At 39.7% G+C, this 26,383-nt stretch overlaps 1 protein-coding gene across 4 annotated transcripts in view; it reads left to right on the forward strand.

The window, feature by feature from the left end:
• Nucleotides 1–26,383, forward strand: part of Fhip1a (FHF complex subunit HOOK interacting protein 1A) — a 264,660-nt gene that overhangs the window by 211,822 nt on the left and 26,455 nt on the right. For all 4 annotated transcript variants that reach the window (XM_013160161.3, XM_003476924.5, XM_063260844.1 and 1 more), the window contains 2 exons: nt 21,317–21,484; nt 25,549–25,628. In XM_013160161.3, the coding sequence (XP_013015615.2) occupies nt 21,317–21,484; nt 25,549–25,628 (248 nt within the window). The remainder of the gene's footprint in view (nt 1–21,316; nt 21,485–25,548; nt 25,629–26,383) is intronic.

Here is a 26,383-nt window from a genome sequence, read left to right on the forward strand (position 1 = left end):
CCATGGTTATCAAGACCTCAAACTATCTGACTAAGCCCAGGTGGTATTTATAGTTATGTCAGATACTTTAATACACGTACAAATTTGAGTATCCCGGATCTGAAAATCCAAAATACTCTTGAAATGTGAGACTACATTTGGATGAGGGAAACTCAATATGAAATAGATGTAACAGTCCAGTTTGTTCTGTGAAGATAACATTACATTTGTGAAGACTTGGGAGGGTAGGACTTTGAAATCCATTGGTTTCAGTTTCATGGAGGACCACGTGGAGGAAAGATGGGGCCTCATTTGTTCTTTGTGCCAGGCACAGAGTTGGCTCAGTGCTTGGCACCTAGTAGGGACCATGTGGGTTTATTTAATAACATCTCATTTTAAGAAATTTCACAGGTGATATGGATTTCATGAAATACTCCTATTTGTTTTGCCAAATCTAAATGGAGAAATTAAATGGAGATACTGTTATGTACGCTTGTAGGATTTTACTACTAGACATATTCTATAGATTATTTAATCCTAGTTTCTCATAGAGGCTTTGAGGACCAGAGAGGTTAAGTGATTTGTTCATGTTCAACCTTGAGCCAAATCCAGATCTCAAGATCTCTTTCCAGTAGGTTCTTTGAAGAAAATATGCTTTGATACTGTGACTTAAGCAACTATCTCTAAGATGATAATGTGTAATCTATTAACGGGTGATTTCTTACTGTTTTTTTTTGTAGTTCTGTATTACTTGTACCCTTATACCGCTTTGTTTTGTTCTGTTTTTTCTCTTTTTCCTTTTAAATAAAATTTAAAAAAAAAAAAAAGAAAAGAAAACCCTTGGTCTGTGATTCCTTCCATGATGTAAGTTTAACTCCTGATGATCCGAAACAGACTCTAGAAAAGAAATCCTCCTTGCTCTTGGTAATTGCAAGATAGAAGGATCTCTTAATAGCAAATGTCCTTCCACTGTAGCCTCCTGTACAATGCAAGGGGTCACTTGGGTGCACTGACATTGGTAGTGTCCTTTACTCCTCTAAGAACACTCGGAAAGGGGAGCTTGCACCATCTAGTGGATCTAAGAAGAGACTCTCAGATTTAATTTGTGGTGGCTCTTCTTCACAAAGAAGAAAGGAGCAGTATTTTTTTGTTCTTCAGATTCTCCTGTGGGAGCCTTTGCTTGTGTCCTAAGAGGACTCTTATCAGCCTGCAGTGAAGGTGGAGTCAGGTTGTACCTTATGGTGCTGAAATTATGGTGCACTGTTGTGCACCATGTTTTGACCATGCTTTTTCTGCTTTTTGGTGGATGGGAAAGGTGAAGCAGAATATGCAGAAATCTTGGGTTTTCAACCAGTAGTTGGTGCTTGGGTTCCTTGAGTCAATTCAAACATTAACTGTTCTGTAATGGGCTTTTCTATCATAGTTGGGAATTAGTCAAATCCTGTTATTCTCAGAAATTCCTCTGCTGCTAACTCATTGAACAATTAACTTAAGAGTACTGCAGTACTTTACTAGCTGGTTGGATAAATGAAGTTTTTGGAAGCTTTCAGATCACTCCTTTATTTTCCTTCAGTGGATATTAAGTCTTTTCAGAGGCTCCATAAATTACTTATCTCAGGTGGCAGGTGGGAGAAGACAGTATCTGTCACACTGGATAGCTTGGTGTCCGAATGGGCACATTAAGGTGAAGGTTCTCAGCCCTGATTGGCCTTATTGATCTGAAACACCTGCTCACTTCCTGCACCTGTCTTCTCTTTGAAAGGCGTGTATTTGACCATCTTTATAGAGTGCTGCTCAGCAAAAACCAGACTTTTAAAACATTTTCATAACCTTTCAGTGGAAGTATCTTATGTGGCAGTCTAGTGCTGGTGTAGATGTCCTTGGTGGCCATAATGACCAGGAGGTTTCATAATGTTGGTTCACATGATGGTATGTGTTGGTATCAACACGGAAGTGCAAACCTATCCCTGGAGATTCTGATTAACTGCATCAAGATGAGGGCACAAACATGCCTATTCTTTGATAGCTCCCCAAGTGAGTCTAACCTGGCTTCAGGGTTGAAAACCACTGCAATTTGATATCCTTAAGATGCAAAGGGGCCCAGGATGCCAGAAAATTATAAGAATTATTGTGTTGACAGCTTCTCTTCAGAATAGTCTAAAGAACATAAAATGTGGTATTAGGAGTTTGAATCTGGTCGCTACCACTAACCCTTTACTTTTAGGGCAAAGTCTTAACCAGCTGGAAGGGCCAAGGTGAACTAACTCAGAAAATGTATGTGAATCCCCTAGTACAGTTGCTGACTAAGAGCCAGGACTTACTTAGTGGCAGCTTTCTTAGAAATACCATTGGTAGGAGAAAATAATGGAAATAAACAATTCAGTGATTTCTTCCCTTTCTTTGGAGATGGTAGTTTCATGACCTGTGTGTCAGTTGTTTTTCTGGTGAGCATACGGTGGAAATACTGACTGAGGCCCAGCTGCAGCAGGTGTATTCATTCTTTATCCTCTCATAATTAAAATATTACCATTAGAGTCTCATCACGTAGTCATCCCTTAAAATGTGGTTACTCCCCACAAGAATTAATTTTACTGATCAGTCATATGCATCCTGTGTTTTAACTCAGAAGGGATAGTATAGAAAGCTTTATTTAAACAGTTTGGAAGAAGAATTAGTGGAAAAGGGGAAAATAAGATTCCCTCGGTGTAAATCATACCTGCTGCTGTGGGGTGTTGTGGGCTTTGGATCCACCAAAAGATGGACCATTGGGAAACAGAAGAGGAGAAGCCAGGTGGATGATTGTCTTGGTTACTTCTCTCTCATTGCTGAGACAAAATACCTAACACTCAAAATTAAGGAAAGAAAGATTTATGTAGCTCACAGTTTGTGGAGGTTTCAGTCTGTAATCAGCTGGCTTCAGAGCAAGTTGGGGTGGCAGAAGGGCAACAGTTTATTGCAATGAAAGACATGAAAGTAACAAGTGAAAAGGGAGAGGGCAAGCCTCTTCTTCTCCCTTGTATTGTAAGCAGGCTGCCCACCCTAGAGTGGGTGTAGTATTCACACCATCTCTATGCCCTCCTCTTGCACAGGATGAGGATGTTTATAAAGTAGGGACCCTACACTCCTGCTGAGTTACTTAGTTAAGCTTCTAGACTTCTCAAGTTGATACAGTTTATCAACCATTACAGTGATGAACTCAGTGCAACCTACAGGCAGTCCTAACAGGGAACCCTACATAGACACCTGAAAGCTGATGGTTGCTATGGTATAGAGGAGCAGAATGTGTGCTTCTAACAGACATCTGACTCCCAGAGAAAAGAGAGAGGAGGGAGAAATGACAAATTTATTCTTTTCTCCTTGGGGAAAATTACTGAGGGCAGCATAGGGAGGCTGGAAATACTCTGCTAGCAGATCAAGCATGTGAGAAGAAATGTTAGGACTAGAGATTGCATTTTACTCTGTCAGGTCTACAACAATCCAGTCTTTCTTAGGTCTAGTAAGTTTGGAAGTAGTAACCCATATTGAAAAACAAATGGAAGTGGAGCCTGAGGGAGCTTTCTTCCTGACCTGGGACCAGGCGGGCTCCCTACTGGATCCATGAGTGGAGCAGAGGCAGCTGGGAATCCCACCCAGCCTGAGGGAACTCTCTTCCTGGCCTGGGGACCAGGCCGTGGTTCTCTGCTGGGTCCAGTGAGTTGGACCACCGCAGGGAACCCCATCCCAAACTGGCAGAAGTCTCTCCCACACCTGGAACAACACTTGAAGCACAAATGACAAAATGAAAGACTAAAATGCAATCTCAAACATCCAGCCCATCCCAAGAAAGCCTAGGAGCCATATGCATAGAAAACACATGCTACATAACTGAAATACCTGAAATAATAGTAACTGAAATAAAGAAGCAACTCTGGGAAGCCTTAAAGGAATTCAAACTAGAAATAATCTCTCAGGTAAAAGAAGAAATGATAAAAGAAATGAAGCAGATGCTAAACATAGCTAAAGAAGACGCAGTTAAAAAATTAGAGGAATTAAACAAAAGGATAGAATCCCTGGATGGACAATATAAGAAACAAACAGAATACATGAAACAGATGCAAAGAGATATACAGGAAACCAAAAACTCCATTGAAAGTTGTAAAAACCACCTCAATGAATGCGAAGATAGAATCTCAGACCTCAAAGACAAGATTGCAGCCAGTGAACAGGAAAGAAAAGATCTTTTAAACATAACAAGAAATCAGGAAATGACAATTCAACAATTGCAAGATGACGCAAAGAGAAAAAACGTAAGATTGATAGGGATAAATGAAAAAGAAGAGGACAACATAAAAGATGTCAAGAGGATATTTAGAGAATAGCTGAAAATTTCCCAAACATGAAATTGGAAACTGATATCAAGATCAATGAAGCATATAGAACTCCAAATAGCCATAACCAAATTAAATCTACACCAATAATGACCATCCCAGAAATAGAACAAAAAATAGAATATTAAAGGCTGTCAGAGAGAAAAGACAGCTGACCTGTAAAGGAAAACCTATCAGAATCACAGCAGACTTCTCAGCACAAACAATAAAGTCAAGAAGAGCATGGAGTGAAGTATTTCAGATCCTAAGGGAGAATGATTTTCAACCTAGGCTGATGTACCCTGAAAAACTGTCCTTCAAAATCGATGGAGAAATAAGATACTTCCATGACAAAGATCAGCTGAAAAACTTCATGATCATCAAGCCAACCCTGCAAAGAATACTGAAAGACAGCCTAGATACATTTAGGAAAAAACCACTAAACAAAGCAGACAATTAGAGCAGGAAGATAAACATGCAACAGCAGAAAGATAACATGTCAACAATAAACCAATATATAACAGTTCTAACTATTAATGTAAATGGTCTCAATACATCAATTAAAAGAAACAGACTGGCAGAATGGATCAAGAAACAAAATCCAACCATATGCTGTCTACAAGAAACCCATCTAACCCAAAGGGATACTCACAGACTGAAAGTCAAAAGATGGAATACTTCATGCAACAGGAACCCAAAAAAACGTGGTGGTAGCTATTCTGTTTGCAGACAAAGTGAACTTCAAGCCAATAATGATCAGAAGGGATAAAGAAGGTCACTACATACTGGTTAGGGGAAAACTCCAAGAGGAAGAGATAACTACCTTAAATATATATGCACCAAACTCCAGAGCACCCAGTTATATAAAACAAGTACTAACAGAAATGAAAAACCAAATCAGCAGTAACACAATTCTAACAGGAGATCTTAACACACCATTGACACCAATGGACAGATCAACCAGACAGAAAATCAACAAAGAAATAAAAGAACTGAATCGCACCTGTGAACAGATGGACTTAATAGACATATACAGAATATTCCACCCAAAAACAACAGAATACACATTCTTCTCAGCAGTACATCGGACATTCTCTAAAATAGACCATACATTAACTCACAGAACATATTTAAATAAATGCAAAAGAGTTGAAATTATCCCTTGCATGTTATCAGACCATAGTGCTATGAAATTAATGATAAAAGATACTGCAAAAATCCCACAAACGCATGGAAACTGAATAACACACTCTTGAGTAATCAGTGCATCACATAGGAAATTAAAGAAGAAATTAAGCAATACCTACAAGAAAATGAAAATGCAGATACAACTTACCGGAATCTGTGGGATGCAAAGAAAGCCGTCCTCAGAGGAAAATTTATTGCACTGAGTTCCCACATCAGGAAAACAGAATGAATACAAATAAACAACCTGATGCTACACATCAAACAGCTAGAAAAAGAAGAGCAAGTGAAGCCCAAAGCCAAGAGAAGAGAGGAAATTATAAAAATCAGAGCAGAAATCAACGCAATAGAGACTAAGAAAACAATCCAAAGAATCAACGAATCAAAAAGTTGGTTCTTTGAAAGAATAAATAAAATCAATAAGCCCCTAGCCAACCTTATTTTAAAAAGGGAAGAAAAAGCTCAAATTCATGCAATAAGAAATGAAAAAGGTGAAATCACTACAGACTCTATAGAAATACAGAAGGTCATCAACACCTATTTTGAAAACCTCTACTCTCAAAGGTTTGATAACACAGAAGAAATAGACAGATTCTTAGAAACATATGAAGTACCAAAGCTAAATCAAGAGGATGTAAAACTGCTGAATAACCCAATCTCTATCAATGAAATTGAACATGTAATTAATTCCTTACCTACAAAGAAGAGCCCAGGCCCATATGGATTCACTGCAGAATTCTACAAGAAATACAAAGAAGACCTAATGCCGACACTCCTCAAACCATTCAATGAAATTGAAAGGGAAGCAATCCTTCCCAAGTCATTCCTGGAAGCAAATATTACTCTAGTACCAAAACCTGAGAAAGACCCAACTGAAAAAGAGAACTACAGGCCAATCTCTCTAATGAACACAGATGCAAAAATCATCAATAAAATATTTGGCAAATAGCATGCAGCAAATCATCAAGAAGATTATACACCATGACCAAGTGGGATTCATCCCAGGCATGCAGGGATGGTTCAACATACGTAAATCAATAAATGTAATCCATCATATCAATAAAGCCAAAAGTAAGAATCACATGATCATTTCTATAGATGCAGAAAAAGCCTTCGATAAGGTCCAACATTCATTCATGATAAGAACTTTACAGAAAATTGGGATAGATGGTCTTTACCTCAATATAATAAAGGCTGTCTACGACAAACCAACAGCCAGTATCATACTAAATGGCCAAAAATTGAAAGCCTTTACTTTAAAATCAGGCACAAGACAAGGATGTCCTTTATCACCACTCTTATTTAATATAGTACTGGAAGTACCAGCCAGAGCAATTAGACAATAGAGAAAAATGAAAGGGGTAAAGATAGAAAAAGAAGAAGTTAAATTGTCATTGTTTGCAGATGACATGATACTCTACATAGAAGACCCCCTAAACTCCATTGAAAGACTCTTAGATATAATAAATAAATTCAGTAATGTAGCTGGATACAAAATCAATACTCAGAAATCAATAGTATTCCTATACACTAACAACAAAATGACAGAGAAATAAGAGAAGCCACACTCTTCACATTAGCAAGCAAAAAAATGAAATATTTAGAAATTACTCTTATGAAAGAAGTGAAAGACCTATACAGGGAAAATTATAATACACTGAAAGAAGAAATTGAAGATGATCTCAGAAAATGGAAACACATCCCATGCTCATGGATAGGAAGAACAAACATTGTGAAAATGGCCATTCTCCCAAAACTGTTATACAGATTCAATGCAATCCCAATAAAAATACCATCAACATACTTTATAGATCTAGAGAAATCACTCCTAAAATTCATCTGGAACCAGAAGAGACCTAGAATAGCAAAGGCAATTCTAAGCAGCAAAGGCAAGGCAGGAGGCATCACAATCCCTGACTTGAAGTTATACTACAAAGCAACCATAGGAAAATCAACATGGTACTGGAATCAAAACAGAGACGAAGATCAATCGAATAGATTAAAAGATACAACCACAACTACAAACACACTCAACCACCTTATATTTGGTAAATGAGCCAAGCAGGTTCACTGGAAGAATGACAGTCTCTTTAATAAATGGTGTTGAAAAAACTGGCTCTCCATTTGCTGAAAACTAAAACTAGACCCAAGCCTATCACCATGTACTAAATTAAAATCTAAATGGATCAAGATTTGAATGTTAAAACAGAAACACTAAATCTATTGGAAGACAAATTAGGTAGAAACCTTGAAAACATAGGGGTAGGTAGAGAATTCATGAACAGGACTCAAACTGCATGGGACATACTTCCCAGAATCAATAACTGGGACCACCTCTTATTAAAAAGTTTCTGCAAGTCAAAAAAAATCTCCAGCATAGTGAAAAGAAAACCCACAAACTGGGAAAAGATCTTAGTGAACTCCCCCCTCAGACAAGGGACTTTTGTCTAAAAGATATAAAGAATTTAAAACACTCAGACCCCCAAAATTCAAAGACCCCATCCAAAAATGGGCATACGAGATAAATACACAGGTCTCAGATGAAGAAATACAAATGGCTAATAAATACATGAAAAATGTTTATCATCATTGGTCATTAGGAAAATGCAAATTAAAACCACACTGAGATTCCATCTCACTCGTGAAAGAATGGCTAGGATCAAGAAAACCAACAACAACAAGTTGGAGAGACTGTGGGGAAAAAGGAACTCTCCTACACTATTGGTGGGAGTGTAGACTGGTACAACCTTTGTGGAGGTCAGTCTGGAGATTTCTCAAGAAACTGGGATTGGAAGTCCCATTTGTTTCAGATATTCCACTTCTAGGCATATTCCCAGAAGAACTGAAAGCATCATACCACAGTGATATATGCGCACCTATGTTTATAGCAGCATAATTTGTAATCGCCAGATCTTGGAAACAACCCAAATGTCCATCAACTGAGGAATGGATAAAAAAGTTATGGTATTTCTAGACAATGGAGTACTACTCAGCTATAAAGAAGGATCACATTGAGATATTTATCAATAAATGGGTGCAGCTTGAAACCATACTCATAAGTGAAATAAATCAAACTTGCATCTATGAACACCGAATAGTGTAGGAAATGATTCAAATATATAAAAGTATGTGGTAACTATGATTCCCCATTATGTGGCCTTGAAGGCTTATAAAATTTTCACTCATTAATTGGAATGGTTTTATTCTGGGCTGTTTGATATTATGGCCTGTGATGCAATGAACAGCTATTTTGAAGAAAACAAGACATAATAGCTAGTGCTGATTTAATACCATCTTGTTTTAAAGCCCCACCAAACTATGGCTCTTCTGTCTCCATTGGTTTTATCATGTTGTATCTTGCTGGATTTTATCATATGTGGCAGTATAAACAAAAATTGTTATAGGCAAAGAGACAATATAGAAACCATTGTTCCTTTTTCTGTTAGCTGGTTCTAAATATTCTACAATGCTTTCACCCACTTGAATGCTGTTACACTGTCTTGATATGTTTGATGCTATAGCATATGAAGTTATATTCAAATATTTCAAGAAAAAAGACACTATGGTAACTACTATTAAGTTGGGTTATTTGGTGGTGAAGCACTAGGTTGCTGAAACTGTCATGCTTTAACCTGTATTGTTATGTTGTTATGCCCTCTTTTATCTCAACCTCTCCCTTATTCTTTAGCTATTTTGAAGACAACAAGAGACATTATAGTACCCTGTAAATTTCATATTGTTTTGAAACCCTGTATCACAAAGGTTTGTTCTGATTGGTTTTATTCTGGTTTATTTTCCTTGGTTCTATACCCTTAAATAAAATAAAAAAATATAATGAAAAACAAAAAAGAATGTTTTATGGGAAAAAAAGAAAAGAAAAACAAATGGGAGTGGATTAAATGAGAAAGGCCCCTGTTACTTGCAGATGACCGTCTGGGCTGCTTCACCTGGGCTTGAAAACCTTGCCTAATCTGGCCCCGTCCTGCTCATAAGTCTTCCTTCCCCTTGTGTTTCCAAATGCAGTGTAAAGTGAAATAACTGCCATCATCCTTTGGACAGTCCATTGCCGGTCCTAGGTTCCTGCCGGATTAGCTTCCTGCTTCCTGTGTGTTCGAAACTTATTCATCTGTAAAGTTGCAAAGCTCCATATTGGACAAAAGCCTCACACTTGAATGCACACTGATTTCTCTCATCTCTAAGCTACCACTGAACTTTCAAGTGGGATCACAAGCTTAGCCCTTGTATCATCTGTACACTTTCTCAGCCACCTGCTCTAGCACCTTGAAGGGCAGATGTTTCTTATACTTCTGTATATCCCCAGCTGCTTGCATATTTTGTACATTGCAAAGTGTTCAAAACTATACAATTAGTTATTTAAATGTATTAAGAGAAGTGGGGAGCACCTCACTGTATTAGCATGGTGTGATATATTGGTTATGCTGGCAAATCAAATCACTAAGGCAAAGAACTAACATGGTTTTAGGAACATGTCACTGGCAGGAAATCAGAGAATCCCAGAATTTTGGAGCTGAGAATCTCAGAATTTTGGACCTGAGATGTCGTCTAGTTCAACACTCTTACAGCTGAGAAATGAGAATGTTTATAAAAGTGGGGATCCTGCACCCCTGCTGAGTTACTTAGTTAAGCTTCTAGACTTCTCAGGTTGACATGATTTATCAACTGTTACGGTGATGAAGGGTGGTGAGGGTCATGTGCAGCAGCCATCAGCTTCAGGTTTCTGTACAGGGTTCCCTGTTATTTGAAAAGATGTGTTCTGAGTCTGGGCTTAAGGGTTGAGAAAAATAAGAGCATCACAGGTAACCTTCAGTTCCATGACGTGAGATGCGCCATGAAGACTTAGGTGTGCTTTACACTTACCTCAGGCAGTACTGTATGTCTTCTTTGTAGCCTCCCTTTATGATTTCACCAAAATCAGCAGAGGAAGGCATGTTCTCATTATTAACCTTTATTACACATCCGCCTCCTGCAGTGGGTTCCAGAGCATGCAGGTCTAAGGCATCCACTATGTGTACACTTGCAGCAAACCAGAAACCAAGAGATACTTGGCTTGCCAGTGGGCACCAGATAACAAATATTCAAATGCAGGTAGCTCATATTCCCACCACTGACCATGTCCTACTAACCAAGGATGCATTTTCATTTCCTTAAATTATCTATATATCTTGAGAGAATCATGGCTTAGAAAGGAGGCACATTTGTGATTCCCTGATCAGAACAGAGAAAGAACAGTTAGCATGGATGCTTGCCACCAGGGTAGAAAAATAGGAGCTGCACCAGGGAGCGACAGCCCGGCTGCTGGGAGAGGGTGCAGTGCAGAAGGAGAGTAGGAAGAGCCCATGCTAGAGAAGTGCAGGTCAGCTGGGCAGCTCTCAGCTCCATCCACAGAGGGTTTCCCAAGACCGTGGCCTCGCTTGCTTTATGCATCCAGTGATCACATGAAGCTCTTGGATATCAAAGAATAAGCATGGTGTTTGGTTATTTGTGCCGGTGCTTCTTCACATTTTGAAAATTTTAGATTTTTTAATGAAAAAAAAAAAAAAGACTTACTGGTTAGTAGAAAAGTTAACAGATACTTGTGTGTATCATGTGTATATATATTTCAAACAGTTTTCAAACATGAAGTCATCACAGTAATGGGTTGTGAAATCAATTTGATGGGTCATAATTAGCAATTACAGGTAAACAAAATATTTACATGTATTGTACTGTGTACTGGTGAGTATTGAATGGTATTGTTAAATATATTTCTAACAACAAATTATGGTCAACAAATAGTTTTAGAAACAGCGTTGTCATACTTTGGAGGATTATTTGGAGAACGGTTACTAGGTTATTACGAACATTTCTTGTTCCTGCTTTATTATGAGCTGAAAACATTAACTGGTCTTCTCTTATGGCACATTAATTAATTAATCAAATATATTTCAAGTGCCCAGTATATGACAACTACTGTCTTAAATAGTTAGGTAAAATATCTGCTGAAATTTACTTACAAAGCAAGTCGTATTTTCAGAGAAAAGATTGTATGGATTTGTGTAAGGCTTGGATGGCAAAAACTTTAACAGTCTTTTTCCGTTCCGTATGCCACTGCTCTTTACACTTACTGGCCAGAACATATATAGCCACATCTAGATGCACAGGAAACATTTTTAGTCTTTTTTTTTTGAACTCTAAAGTCAGAGTCTCTTCATAAGGAAGAAGAGGAGAAATTTAGTAGTGTTTACCACAAACCTCAGAATTTCTTACAGGTTAATAAAATTGTATTTCTATTGATGGGAAACTGGACATTTCTGTTGTTATAATTACTGGCAAAGCATGGGCTTGATGGACCACTGCATAGAGTTTGCAGTTTGTCTACTGCATGAAGGTGCCCTATTGAGGGTGCCAAGAGGAGAGAGAATTCACGTTCTTCTCACCAGACTTTGTACACGGGCATGGGGCTTTGTCCACCTATGGGAAGGGAAAACCTTTGTGTAATTGGCAGAAGGATTTTCTGCTCTGACCAGACCATCTGCTAATCAAACTGTGAGCTGCGTAGGGAGTACTGGGCCCAAGGGAACCCTTCACTAATTTGCAGAAATGCCTGTGTGGGCTGGCTGTGGTTCAGAAGCAGAGTCTCAGTGGCTTAGAGATGGTTGTAAGCATTGGCCCTAGATGTGCCTGATTCTGCTCCTCCTCTAGCATAGCTTTTACCTCTTTTGAAATTACAGAAGTGCCAGGTGTGGTGCCTCATGTCTGTATCCCAGCACTGGGAGGGTTGAGGCAGGAGGATTGTTGGGAGTTCAAAACCAGCCTGGCTACAAAGTGAGCTCAAGGCTGTACTGAACAGCATAGTGAGATCCTGTCTCAAAAAACCACACACATACAAAATTGCAGAAATGAGGAAGCAAAACAACTATACTCACTGTGTTCTGCACAGAGACAGGTGCAAAGTGCATTTTAGGGTCTGTAGTAGGTACTGCAGCCCTCTCATCTCTGACTTGTCTGTAGGGTCTCATGTCACTGCTTTCCTAGTGAAGGAGAGGAAATTAGGGTTATAAATTAAGCCTGTGTATACTTCTGATTTGAAATGGGAAATTCGATTTCTTTCCTTTTTAAAAAAATCTCAACAAATGCATGAGGGAGATAATGCTGTACCAAAGGATTCAGTTCTTAATCATCAGAATTACAAAAAGATAGGGAAGGCCCCACCCTCCTTACACACCAAGAATTACAAAAAATAACTGGCACAAAACCCCCGTTATCTAAGCAAACCAGGTGGTATTTGCCACCAAGCGTGGGGGGTTGCGGTCTGAAAGTTGGTGTGCATCTTTTATTCTTTCCCTACACTCTCCTAAGAGAACATTAAACATTTACCAGCAACAAATGCCCTGCAAGTTTTTCAAGTCATCCTAAGAAAGCCAAGAGGCAAGGAAAATGGAAAAGGCTCTTAGCCTGGTTTATTGGCCCACACGAACTTTTTTAACTCCTCATGTTCTTGTCTGAACTGTGTTTTGACAGATGCTCCTCTGTAATTATCTAGTGCCAGATGATGAGCAGGTTTGAGGTAAGTGAGAAAAATGACCAGAATGACTAGAATTACTGAATTCATCTGGGCAGATAACTGTGTGTTTTCTGTTCTCCCATCTCGTTAAGATCTTTTCTACCACTTATGGGAAAAGCTCAGAGTGAAACCTGTCTTTCATCATCAGAGCGTGCTTTTACAGTGGCCGTGGTATCTCAGAAAATTGGCCTAAATATAAAATTCCACCCCTAACTGAGCTGTGGGGGTGGAGTGGCGGGCAGTAGGTGCCACCTCTGCAATTTTCTCTGGCCTTCCTGCTGGTTGGGACTCTAGCCTGTGAACTATTTCTTTTCCCTGTTGGACTGAAAGTCAGTCTCATCAGAATTCAACAGGACTCTTACTAATCAAGAATGCAAATAAGGGGAAACCCACGGAAGCATTTCTTTCCAGTGGGTCAGAGCATGGCCTGAATGGAATTTGGTGTTATTTACTATACACAAAAAATGTCTTCTGCTCTTCAGGAATTGTCAAATGAATCTAACTGTCCTAATGAAGGCATCTTCCCTGAGGGCTGTGAAAGCCGAGTGTGTGTGTGTGAGTGCGCACGTGCATGCGTGCATGCATGGATGTGTGTGCATGTGCGTGCATTTGCAGGGCTGCTGCATAACACATTTATTGATTACTCTTTGAATATCTAATGGTACATCAAGTCCTTTGACAATTTACACTGCAGGTCAGAAGTAGTTTCTGCAGGAAGTTTCCAGTCTTAAAGGACGAATAAATGCATGAAGGAAACCAGGAAAGAGAATTGGCTTAGAAAAGTGGAAGCCAAGAGGGTTAATAAGAATCCCAGTTGGAAACAAGAAAGAACGTTGGGTTTGGGGAATAGCATTTCTCAAGGTGACAGCAGGGCCAGACAGAACTGACAGTATAGTAGCTGTGACCTCCTGAGGAATGTTTTTTTTTTTCTGATTCAAAAGACTGTGCTGCAGCCAAGCTGTGTTGCCACCCAGAGCCGTGTCTGAGTTCAGACGATGCTGCAGTGTGTACTGTGCCTTCTGCTTTAGTATCTAACCTATATTCTTTCTAAACGGGTTCCCCAGGATGCTGGTGATTCTCTGAGCTCACCCACTGGTCTTTCAGTAAGGTCTTTTCTGCTCGGGTCTACCAGAGTTCCTGGAAGATTGTATGAACCCAGACTGGAACAGGAGGTTTAGGAGATGCCTTCAGTATACAGGAGGTGCTCAGTAACTGTTCAGTGGAAGTTTGAATCAAGGAGGACAAATCTCCTGGAACAGTTAGTAACAGGAAAGAGATGAATGTGGTGATTTGTAGAATACTCCTTAGCTCTTTGCTTTTGAGCTAAAATAGTTCCAATTTCTTTGTTGTGCCCTCAGATCTATGCTATGAAATTCTTTATTATGTAATATTCGAGATAAAGTCATATTTTAGTACTTGTCGTTAATGTGTTCCTAAACTCTTGATAGTGCCAAAACTAACATGTACTGAACAAGTATTTCTCATAAGACATAATGCAATTGGAAGTAATTTGTGAAAGCCCCCCAAAACCTTTACTTTTTACTTGGCCTTTTACTGGACTGATAATAAACCTTTTGGGCATAGTGACATCACTCTTAACCTTCTTGTGAGCCATGACTGGCACTTAAATAAACAAAAGTACGAGGGGTCATGGCACCATGTGGGAAATCTGCCTTTTCTTGAACTCCTGTAAAGCTGATGCAGGCACTGAGTGCTAAAGAGGTTTTATCTTTCAGACCCAATGCAACAGATGCTGGGTTTGATGAGTTCAGAAGCTGATGAGTACTACTAAGGTCTGACTACTTCGGTAGCTAAATTGTACCGGCTGAAATTCATATATTATAGACCATACTGAATTACACTGATAAATTTTAAGTTGAAAGGTACAGATAATGTTTGTGTAATATAAACAATGAAACTTCATAAATAGCCATTTGCTGAATCTTCCAAAGAGAGAGTGGTTTATGAAGGACAGCAGAAAAGCAGTGTTGATAGGGAGCAGTGACCTGTTATTTGACTCGTCCTACCTGCAGCACAGGCCTCTTGGACATAGGGCCAGTTTTGTTTAGCGATGACAGTTTTGTTTCTGCTCTCAAACATTGGCTGGTTGGGTCCATGGCAGTAGGAGGAAGTTGAGGCTAACACTGGCAAATACAGGTGTGTTCTGTGGGGTTCCAGTGATCCTTTGAGCTTCTGCCTGTCCTAGGGCACACTCTGCGAGGCTCTCAGCTGGCCCCGTGACTACCTCAGTGTCTCCCAACTCTGCAAAGTACTTGAGAGGGCCCAGAAAGAGGGCAGAAATAGAAGGGCCAGTGTACTTCATCTGTCCTCTCTCAAAATATGTTCAGACAGCAGATTTTGTTTTACCCCCAGCACTCCCACCCACTACTTGGTCTTTCTTTGTTCCAGTGTAGCTTATTTTAAACTAATGCTCCAAATCAGAAAATAATAGTCATCCTTTGTTGAGTATTTGCTGTGTTGAGATTTATGCCTGTTGTCTTTAGTCCTTTCAGTACTTGGAGATGGATTATCCTCACTTTATGGAGAAGTCGAGCTCAGAGGCATTAGTACAATCAAGTCATAGACTTGGAAACCATTAGAATTGAACTCGAGTTGGTCTAGCTGCATGGCCTGTCCTCTTTCTAAAAGCCACTGGCCATTTTCCTCAATATATCATTTTATATCTGTGCTGGCCACCATGTTCCCTTCAAGGCTAGCATTACCTCAGAACTCCTGGGCTAGAACTTGACAGGTTTGAGTCTTAGGATCTGCCAGTGCTTTTGGCTTCTGTGTGCAGTAGCAGAACACTCAGAACTGTTTCAGGTCATCTCTCCATCCCCAGGGTTTAGTGGAAAGCTTACTTAGGTCTCTTAAATAGGGTCATTCTTGGTACAGCCCCATGCATCCATAATAGTTAACAATATGCACGACACGGTCACTTATACACTAAGAACAAAAGGGGAAACAGAAAAAGACCCTCAAGTCCCAGAGAGAAGAGGTCTCTTTGCGGGAGGGGTGCGAGTGAGAACAGTGTTTCCTTAGGACCCTCCTACCTCATCAGTGTCTTGGTTGCCTTGCAGGATGAGCAAGTCTGTCCCTGTGAGTCTCTGGGGCCTGGTTCCCATCCCATCTTCTACCTTCCACTAGACGGGGAGGGGAGGTGTTTCACCACCCAGGGCTGGAAGGACCGGAATTGCCATTCACTGCTTCCCTCATCTCTCAAAAGGTTCAGGCCGGATGTATTTATCTGTTTAATGTGTGACAGCTGCATTGAAGAAATGCTGGAGAAGAGGGGCATATTTTCCTCAAAATACATTGCTGAAGTCCACATCGTAGCCATCATTTTCATTTCCTCCTTCCTCAAATACTTTAGGAAAAAATAGACTTCCTGACTTTGAATGTCACCTCCATGCACCCCCAGCCTGCCGGTGGCAATGGCATCTGTGTTGTCTGTGGTCTTGAGGTCGAGGATCAGAAGGGAGTCATGAGGGGGCCTGGAGGGAGGGTGCTTGAATCATCAGCCACAGATTATTTTTAGACCTTGAGTAATTAGATGTTTTCTGTCCAAGTTTTGGCTAAAACGGAGGGCTGCTTACTGAGAAGCGGGATGTCTCTGCCTTCCCTTGTGTACACAGATGTGTTTCTGGGCACTCTGTCCTTGGAGGGAAGGAGGTGGCCATGAGGAGCCTGTCTACCTGCTGCCCTTGCTGCCCCTGGGGGACACTTCCTGGTTTCCATTGGCATGTCCTCTGGCAGCAGCACACAGGCTTGCAACCTGAGTTCTCTAGAGAGACCCTTTCATTCCCGTTTCCTGTGACCCAGCCCCATCATGGCTTTTGCTTTACTGCTGCTTTCAGTGGGGGGGGGGGGGGCTCCTGCTTGGTCTCTGTTCCCTCATTCTGGATGGAGTTACCAGGGGCGAGGACTCACATGTGACCCATCAGAACCAGCCTTGAGCTAGGTTTTTGCTCCAGTAGCCAAGGAAAGGTGGCTTTGGACTTGCCAAGGGTGCCACAGTCACCTGACTCCACTGCCTGCCACCTACCTTAGTGACAGAAGGTAGGATCCATCTGTTTGCTCTGGTCTGACTGGATCAATCTCTCTCTCCCCCTCATACACACACACAGCAGGTGGGAAGTGTATTTTTCAGGATACACATAAAGCTGCCGTTATGGGGAGGATGCTGGTACTAATTTAGATGCAAATGGAATCGCCCAACTAGAGCTGATTACAGAAAGGTCAGGGTGTCTGTGTGCTCAATTTCATTCCTGTGCATTAAGTTAATGCAGTGCTGCAGTTGTAGGCTGTTGTCTGTGCTTGATTCTGGCCTGCATTTTTTTAAATAGAGTTTTGACTTTATAGACATGGAATGTGACACACAGTGCCACCTCCTTTTAAAAAGAAAACAATGTCTATTCTAAGAAGCTTAAAATTCTAATGAAATATAAAAATGCATTTTTGGGGCTCCTAGACTATGATAAAAGGGAATAGACTGAATGTAAGGCTCAGTTGCTGTCCTGTTTAGAAAACTGATTGCAACTGCATGTGGCTTCTAGGACTGACCGTGCTGCGTCACAGGGTGACTTCGGGGTGGTAGTTGTGTAGGCTGTTGTCATTGACTGTTTCTCACAGGCTGAATTGTGTTGTATACATTTGCATATATGAGCAAAGCACATATATGTGATGTATTGCACTGTGTATATTTCCAGTACAGTACCATATGTGTGCCAGAGTTTCACAGTACAGTACTTCCCCTTTTCTCCACATGGTATATGATAATGTTTTCCATTTGAGTCTAGCTAAATTGCTAGTGAAGCAATAAATTGAATTCATTCACCCATTCTTGGGTTTCAAACTATACTTTTAAAAACTCTAACTAAGGAGATTGGCAGAGACGCTCAATGTGCAAAGGGTTACAGGCAGATGTTAGAGGAAGATGGAAAAGGTGGGCCAAGAATGAATTATTTCAAAGGGTGGGCTCCATTGGACTCCACAGCAATGAAATTAAGTACCCTTATCAGTGCTTCGTTCTAAAACTTGGGCTGAAAGAATGCACACAAGAGGCCAAGCAGATACATTATTTAGGTTTTCATTATCTAGTCAAGTATACTTACTATTTGTGGAAATCGCTTTCTTTAGGTTATTTCAGTCATTTGGTCCACCGTTAGTATGAAATAACATTTTTAAGCTTTCATATCCTTTATGATATTCTAAGCTTTATTACTGTATATGATAAGATACTAAGACCTTCATTGGCTATTTCTTTATAAGTTTAAAACACCTACAGTTCTTTACAGAATACAGTAAATAAATATTTGTAGCAATCTGTAAGGCAAGAAGTCTTCCTTACAGGAGCAGGTGGCTGTCCTTCATTGTTGGACTGTGACAACTTTGCTGCTTTCCTGACTTGCCGCTGCTGCTTGGGGCACTGGCTGGATCTTCCATTTTACATTCTGCACAGTGGGGTATCTTTCCTCTCGTGGTGTATCCTTAGCTTTCAAGTGGTCACACTCGGGTTCTGGGCTCATCCTCATTAAAAAGTATGCCTCTTTGGGGGGATTAGAAGAAGTTTCTGAAAGCAAGATAATGGAGCAGGAAAAGATTTTGCGGGATAAAAGGCTTCTCAAGGCTCTGAGGATGTGGTAGGGAAAAGAGATGGTAAGAAAAGGAAACCAGATTTTCCTGGTTGGGGTTTTAGTTTAGTGTGACCTCAATTTTTAGAGTTTGCAACTTGAAAAGTGATGGGATTGGGTTTTTAATATTTATAGCACGTTATGTAAATGCTTCCCCTTTGGGTGATTTCTTAAATCCTCTTAGCTTATTAATGACAACTTTGATTTCTAAAAAGAAAGAAAATCTTTCCATTCACCCAGCCTAAGAGTAGTAAACAATAGATACTTAATGCCCTCCTTTCCTGTTAGCCCCAAGACTGAGACTTATGAGGAGCTTATTGCTGGGCTTTTGAGCTTATTAAGGTCATGTGTGACTCCAGAAGGGAGCTCATGCTGCATTATTGGTACAGAGGCAGGTCCTGGGCTCTGGCGTGGCACGTGAGTCCAGCAGTGCCTGGTGGTTAAGTTGAACTTTTGGTGTTAAGGAAACTACACACATGACCCGTTTGGAATGATTGCACTATGGTACATTTTTCTAGGGATCAGGATTGTTAGAAAATTAGTTTCTGCCTAAATCATTTTGGATTAAGTTTCTGCTACACTGCCCCAAGATTGCAGTAGCTGAGTGGATGTGAACTCATGGAGCTAAATGTTTTGAATAGTTGCAACTCATTTCTCCCTTAGCTAAGCTTAATGACATCAGTTATTTTAGAAGTCTTCATGAAAACGTCCTTCAGTCTAGGGGATCAAGTGGTAAAGTGCTTGCCTATAATGTGTGAAGCATTGAGTTTGGGTCTCAGCTTTGCAAAAAAAAAAAAAAACAAAAAAAACACCCCAAAGTTTTCTAGGCCTTCAGAACATATGTAGAACATAAGGAAGAATTTAAAAGCTGAGCACACCTCTTTAGATGTAAATTTGCTGCCCTTTATTCACTAAACTACATTCTGTGTGCCAGGCTTTGTACACTGGACACACCTAAGTAAAAGAGCAAGTGTCCCAGGACAGCAGTAGAAGTGCCCTACACACCCGACTGGAGAAAGCAGTCAACAAGGGTAGCAGCAGCTTGTTTCAGAAGCAGGATGGCCCTGGGGCAGCACTCTTCAGTATAATTTATTTGCCCACTGGTTGATGCTTATCCAGTTCCGTTGCTGTATTTGGGCCAGGGAGAGCCCTTTAAAGGTGATCAGATGGCAGCATGCTGAGTTGAAGGTTGGGAGGGCTCTCCTAGGTGACAGGGAGCTGGGGGAGGGCGTCCAGGCCACTCAGGCACTGCTGTGTGTTAGTAGATTCTAAAGCAACAATTCAAATGGAGGTTGAACGCATCCATTGTTTAGATTGAGGTCAACAGACGGTTGCTTTGTTAATATTTTATCCGCCACGGCTCGTCTATCCAGGATGCAGCTGAACACCAAGAACTTTTAAAAAGTAATTTAAGCAACCAAAATAGATACTGCTGAGCCTCTTGCACAGATGTGTTCACTTGGGACCCGTCTGTACACATCCAGCAGCTCTGGACATCTGGCTTCTGAATTGACCTGTAGGTTTTGAAAGCTGGAGATTAAAAGTGGAAGAGGGATGTAGTATAAAAGGAGTGGCACAGGAGTGGCCTGATAAAGTGACAGCTAACACTTTAAAAGAGAAAGAAGAAAAGAGATAAAATCTCTCAAAAAAAGTATCATCACTGTCTGTCCTGTTTAGAATCCAGTGCATTTGACTTGATTGTTAGGGAGATTTCTAAGATCTCTAAGGTATGGTGCTGGAATCTCAAAGCTTGAACTATTTCTTTGGTGATTTCCATGCTTTCAAGGATGGGAATCTGCCTCTGTAGGAAACTGACCATGGTAGTGACCTCCACATGTTATACTCTGCTTTTAGGAGAATAAGAAGTGTATTTTAACTCTTAGAATACTCCCAAAATGTTTCAGGTTCAAGTTTTAGCATCAGATCCTTAGCGTTTGAAAAACTTGACTCTTTCAGTAAATCTTTTTTGCTGAAAGGTAGACATTTTACTGCATGGGAAAAATCACTTAGGTAGAAAATATTAATTTATATCATAAAAAAGTTACTTCATTAAGCAGTAATAGCACTGTATAAACAACACCTTATATATATTATTCAGCTATAAAAAGTTGACTTGTAACTCTCCGGAAACATCTGAATACTGTAGCATTTTGTGTTTGTACCTGTCCTTTGTGATTTATTATTCCATCATTTAGTTCATGCCCTTCTTCCTAGTGTAAAATAAGTTCTTGTTTGGTTTCTTTATATAGCATATCCTAATAAATGTTTATTGACATGCAAGTTACACTAAGATTTCTAGTTAATCCTTTACTAACCATGTAAATAGTTTTCATAATCTTTTTTCTCCACTTTTGATTACACACTAAGACCTTGATGGTATTTGAACTGCATCTGATAATTAGAGTGGTCAGAAAATATGAATCGCTCCTTTCTGCCTTTGTCTTTCCTTTCCTCTGTGGAGTGTGAACATCCCTGATGGAGCGCTGCAGCATGCCCTGGCTGGCGCGTCCATGGTGGAGTCAGTGCCATGAGGCTGAGGGCCAGGAGGTGTGCAGTGTGGACAGCGCCGCGAGGATGCTCACCTGTGCTCTCTCTGCCTTTGGTCCCAGGTGACCGTGGAGGAGGTCATGACCACAACTGCGTACCTGGACCTTTTCCTGCGCAGCATCTCAGAACCAGCACTGCTAGAGACCTTCCTCCGCTTTATCCTGCTGCACCAGCATGAGAATGTCCACATTCTAGACACGCTTACGAGCCGGATCAACACCCCGTTCCGGGTAAGGAGCAAGGGAACTCGGACTCCAGAAGTTTGCTTTGGGAATGAAATTGCGAATATACCCTGCTCACCCGCTTCTCTTAGAGCAGCCATTAATTTCTATTTGGGTAGAGATGAACTGGACACTCCCCTCCCCCCTGCCGATGAGTCCTTTTGTCAGGGAAGTGCTCACTGCCTTTCATGGGACATTTTCCCCTTAATTTTTCAATGTAGACTCTTTCTTCCATAGAGCTAGCAGAATTAGTTCTAAAGGGGCAAGAAGAGGCTTACATGCTGAAGAGCCAAGGAACCAGAGTGTGTCAAGTCTGAGTATTAGAGATTGTATTTCTGCCCGTGGGTATTTATTTATATGAAAGTCTAGGAAGCTGTGAAGTCTGGATCATTCTAAGTGTAGAACTCTGCTTAACTGAAAGTTCTCTCACTACTATTAGTTTCACCCATCATAACCCCTCTCAAAAGGCTATTTAATTGCTGTGATTCTTGTTTTAAAATAAAAAAGAAAATAGCTTAGCACTGTATTTTCGATTTTGTAATGTACACAGATGTAATATGTTTAACAGTAATAGCATATGGGCCAAAGAGGGAATAGAACTATACAGGAGTAATGTTTTTATATTTCATTGGAACTAGTTTAGTATAAATTTGAAGTAGAGGCTGTAAGTTAAAATACTATATGGGAAGAGCTAGAGAAGTCACTAAAAAAATAACAAAAGTGAAAAGGGAAGTTAAGTGTGAGAGAAAATAGTCACTGAACATTTCACCTAAAGTGAGCAGAATAGATATGGAGAATAGCATTCTCCATGCAGACCACATAATAGGCCATGCACAAGTCCTACTAAGGATAAAAGAACTGCAGGAATGCAGGGTATGTCGTCTTATCACACAGACTGAACCTGAAAATTGTTGACAGAAATTTTAGAAATTTTAGAAATTCACAGTCACAGAAATTAAAACAATACATTTCTAAATAATTGTAAGTAGATAAAAATCACAAAGAAAGAGAATTCAGTTTGAGGTGCTACAACATAGATAAACCTTGAGGATATGCTAGTAATCGAAATAGGCCAATCACAAAAAGACAAACTGAGTAATTCCACTCATCTGAGGTCCCTAAAGCAGTCAAACATACAGACACACAAGGTCGAATGGTAGTTGTGGGGGTTGAGAGATGGGGGAAATGAGGCATAGCGTTTTTACTGTGACGTTAAAAAGAGTGACATAACTCTACAAAATTTAAAAATAAGTAGGTATTACATCCCAGCTCATTCTGTGAGACCAGTGTTGTTTTGATTCCAAAATGAGACAAAGATATCAAAAGAAAACTGCAGGCTAATGTAAATCTATTATGAATATACACACAGGTATTCTCAGTGTACACTAGGACATGGAATCTATAATATGGGGTCCAGGGGTTTAGCTAGCTCAATGGTATAAGCTCCTACCTGGCAAGTGCATGATCATGAGTTCAATCCCCGATACCAAAAAACAAAACAACCCAAAAAATGCAAAAACCCAAACAACCAGAATCTATAATATGTAAAAAAAAAAATTGTATACTCTTAAACAAGTGGAATTTATCAAACCAGGACTGAAAAACTGTTTTAAAATATGAAAATCAATTAATGTTATTCATTATATCAAAAAGATAAAGGCAAAAATGATAAAGGCAAAATTTATATAATGATCTCAGTAGACATAGAAAATCTTGATAACCTTCATCACAATAAACATGTAACTAAAAATAGGAACTTCTTTAATTAGATACAGAGCATCAATGAGAAACTTACTGTCTTACTGAGAAAACTTTTCCCTTTAGGTAAGGAATAACATAAGAATGTCTGCTCTTACCAGTTCTATTCAAATAATGCTTGAAGTTCTATCCAGGGAACTGAAAAAGAAAAGGAAAACCATCCAGAGTAGAAGTGAAATTTCCTGTATTTATAGGTGATATGATTTTGTATGTAAAAAGTTAAGTGTACCCTAAAAATAAAACAGTAAAGTGGGCTAAGGATTTAGCTCAGTGGCATAAGTGCCTGCCTTGCAAGCATGAGGTCGTGAGTTTGATCCCCAGTACCGATAAAAGTAAAAGTAAACAAACAGAAACAGTAAACCTTCTAATGAATATAGCAGGATGCAAGAGTAATTAATTTTATTTCTATACAGTAGCAATGGGCAATTGAAAAATCAAATTAAGAAAATCCTATTTCAGCCTCTGTTCATAGGCTGAAAATCTTGATATTATTAACACAGGCATACTTCCCAAACTGATATGCAATTTTAATTCATTCCCTGTGAAACTTCCTCCAGCTGGGCTCTTCATTGAAATGATAAGGTGATGCTTAAAATTCTGGTGGAATTGCAAAGGACACACAATAACCAGAACAAACTTGAAAAGAACAATGAGAACTCATATTTCCTGATTTCAGGGTTTACTTTAAAACTATATTAATCAAAACAGTATGCTACTAGCATTAGGAGAGGTGAGCAGAAGAGAACAGAATTGAGAGTTCAGAAATAAACCTACGTATTCATGGTCTTTGGTTTCCCAGCAGGATTTTAGGGCCATTCTGTAGGAGAAAGAAGAGTCTTCCATAAATGGTGCAGGGAAAACTGGTTATACACCTGCCAAAGAGTGAGGTTGAACTTTTACCTTATACCATGTGTAAACATTAAGTCCAAATGAATCAGAGACCTATAGAAGTGAAACTGTGAAACTCTTTAAAAAAACAGTATATTCTTGTGACCTTGGAAGTGGTTCCTTAAGTATATCATCATAATCATGAGCCGTAAAGGAAAAAAATAGATAAATTGGACGCCATTAAAATAGAAAACTCTGTGCTTCAAAGGAAACCATCAAGAAATAAACATAAGATGGTAGGAAAAAATAAACATAAAGTGGTAGGAAATCTTTGTGAATGATGTGTCTGATAAGGTACTTGCCTATAGAATAAAGAAAACATCACACACACACAAAGAAACACACCCTGCTGAACGCCTTCGACAGTGATTTGTAGGACTTACTATGGCCACAGATAAAAAGGATATGGAAGTGAGACTGGGGAAGGGAAGTGCTGAGTAGTAGTATTTCTGTGGGGAGGTGATGTCTAAGCTTAATCTTTGAGAATAAGTAGGAGTTAGCCTTGGAGGAGGCAGGAAAGGGTATCTTAGTAAGCAGACAGCAGTGTGCAATAACTCAGAAAGGAACAAAATTATACAACCTTTCCTGGATGAAAGGGATGTTTGGGGGCAGGTCAGGTGCAGCCGTTTCTTTATAACACCATTGTGGGTTTCATTGACCAGGTTTTAAGCCCATCCTGAGCAAAAAAGAGGCCAGCACTTACTTTCTCATACAAAGAATGAAAGCCTAAATTACTTAAGTAGCTTGGAAGATTGTTAAAAGCTTACTCTCAAAAGAACATAATGATTTTATAGTATACCTCTGGGTACTTCTCATATTTGGCAGTTTGTCTTTTCCTTTTGGAAATTGGAGATTGAAGGAATTCTTTTTTAAAACATGAGCTGCTTTGTGGGGAGGTACTGTTTTGTCCTCAGCACTCTTACTGGAAACAGAACCAAGGAGAATATTTGCCCTAAGCTGAGGCTTCGGGCTGAGAGCTCTAAAGAGAGCAAACCAGGTACCATGCAGTGTTCTATGGCCCCTTCTTATAAATAACCAAATGAAAGTAATATAGGAAAGAAAACTACCTGAGGAGTGAGTGTGTGTATGGTGGTGGTGCTAGGGGCAGGGGAGTGGGAATATACTCACACATTGGGAGCTGTAGGGGATGTGTTTATCTGGGTCTTTAAAAGTCACAAATATGAGCATAGGCATTTTTATAGCAGGATAATTCTGCACAGCGGCATAATTCCAGGCACAGGCTTTCTCACGAGCTCCTATAGGAGAACTGATATCCTGAAATACACATTCTCTCTGGCAACAGCATGCTTTTTATCAACATTACTAAAAAAAGAGGCCGTTTTATTTTGTAATTCTGATTTATTTGCCATCTGTGGAGAGTCGAGCTGTTCCAGTATTTGAAATAGTGTGTGTTGATTGCTTCCCAGCTTTGTGTGGTGTCCCTGGCATTATTTAGAACACTCATCGGTTTACATTGTGAAGATGTGATGTTACAACTAGTTTTAAGGTGAGTTACCTGGTTGTTTTCCTCTTTAAAGAAAAATTCACTCTGTATGATCACTGTTTTATTTAACTTTGATAATTAAGCTAAGTAGGAGCCATGCTTTCAAAAAAGAAAATGATCAAGAGTACTAATTTAGTTTTTGAATTACTTCTTAAGGTTAATTGTCATTTTATTAAGAAGAGCTTTTCAGGAGTGTATGTGTTAGATGATGAACATGATCATGGACACAGCAGAATGTTTGGAAATTTTCAGAAGTATTATAAAGGCTCTTCGTGGCTGAACTTTTGTCTCCCAAAGTACAATTATGATACATGTTTATTATTAAAAACTTTTCTAAATATGAAGTGCTGTTGAATAATTAATTTGACCCTTTCTTTGGTAGTGGTGCACATTCAGTGTGCATTATCTGCTCTGTGAGTACATTTCCTCTTCTCTTCTCTTCTCTTCTCTTTTCTTCTCTTCTCTTCTCTTCTCTTTTCTTTTTTGGATACTGGGAATCGAATTCAGGACTTTGCGCTTGCTAGGCAGGTGCTGTGTTGCTGATCTGTATGTAATCCTGGCCCTGTGAGTACCTTTCAATTCAGTTCAGTAAATATTTAATGAGCATCTGCACAATTCTTTGAGTGGGGCAGATGAACTGAAAAAGTTTTGTACAAGGTGACAAAGTCTGTCCACCAGAAGTAGAAGTGGGAAAGGTTTTAACGAAGCAGCTAGTATTTGAAAATGGATACTGACAGTCAGAGTAGAGCGCTATTAAA

This window comes from Cavia porcellus, unplaced genomic scaffold (assembly GCF_034190915.1).
Source record: "Cavia porcellus strain 051 isolate PalLab524CR breed Dunkin Hartley unplaced genomic scaffold, mCavPor4.1 scaffold_14, whole genome shotgun sequence".
NCBI lineage: Eukaryota > Metazoa > Chordata > Mammalia > Rodentia > Caviidae > Cavia > Cavia porcellus.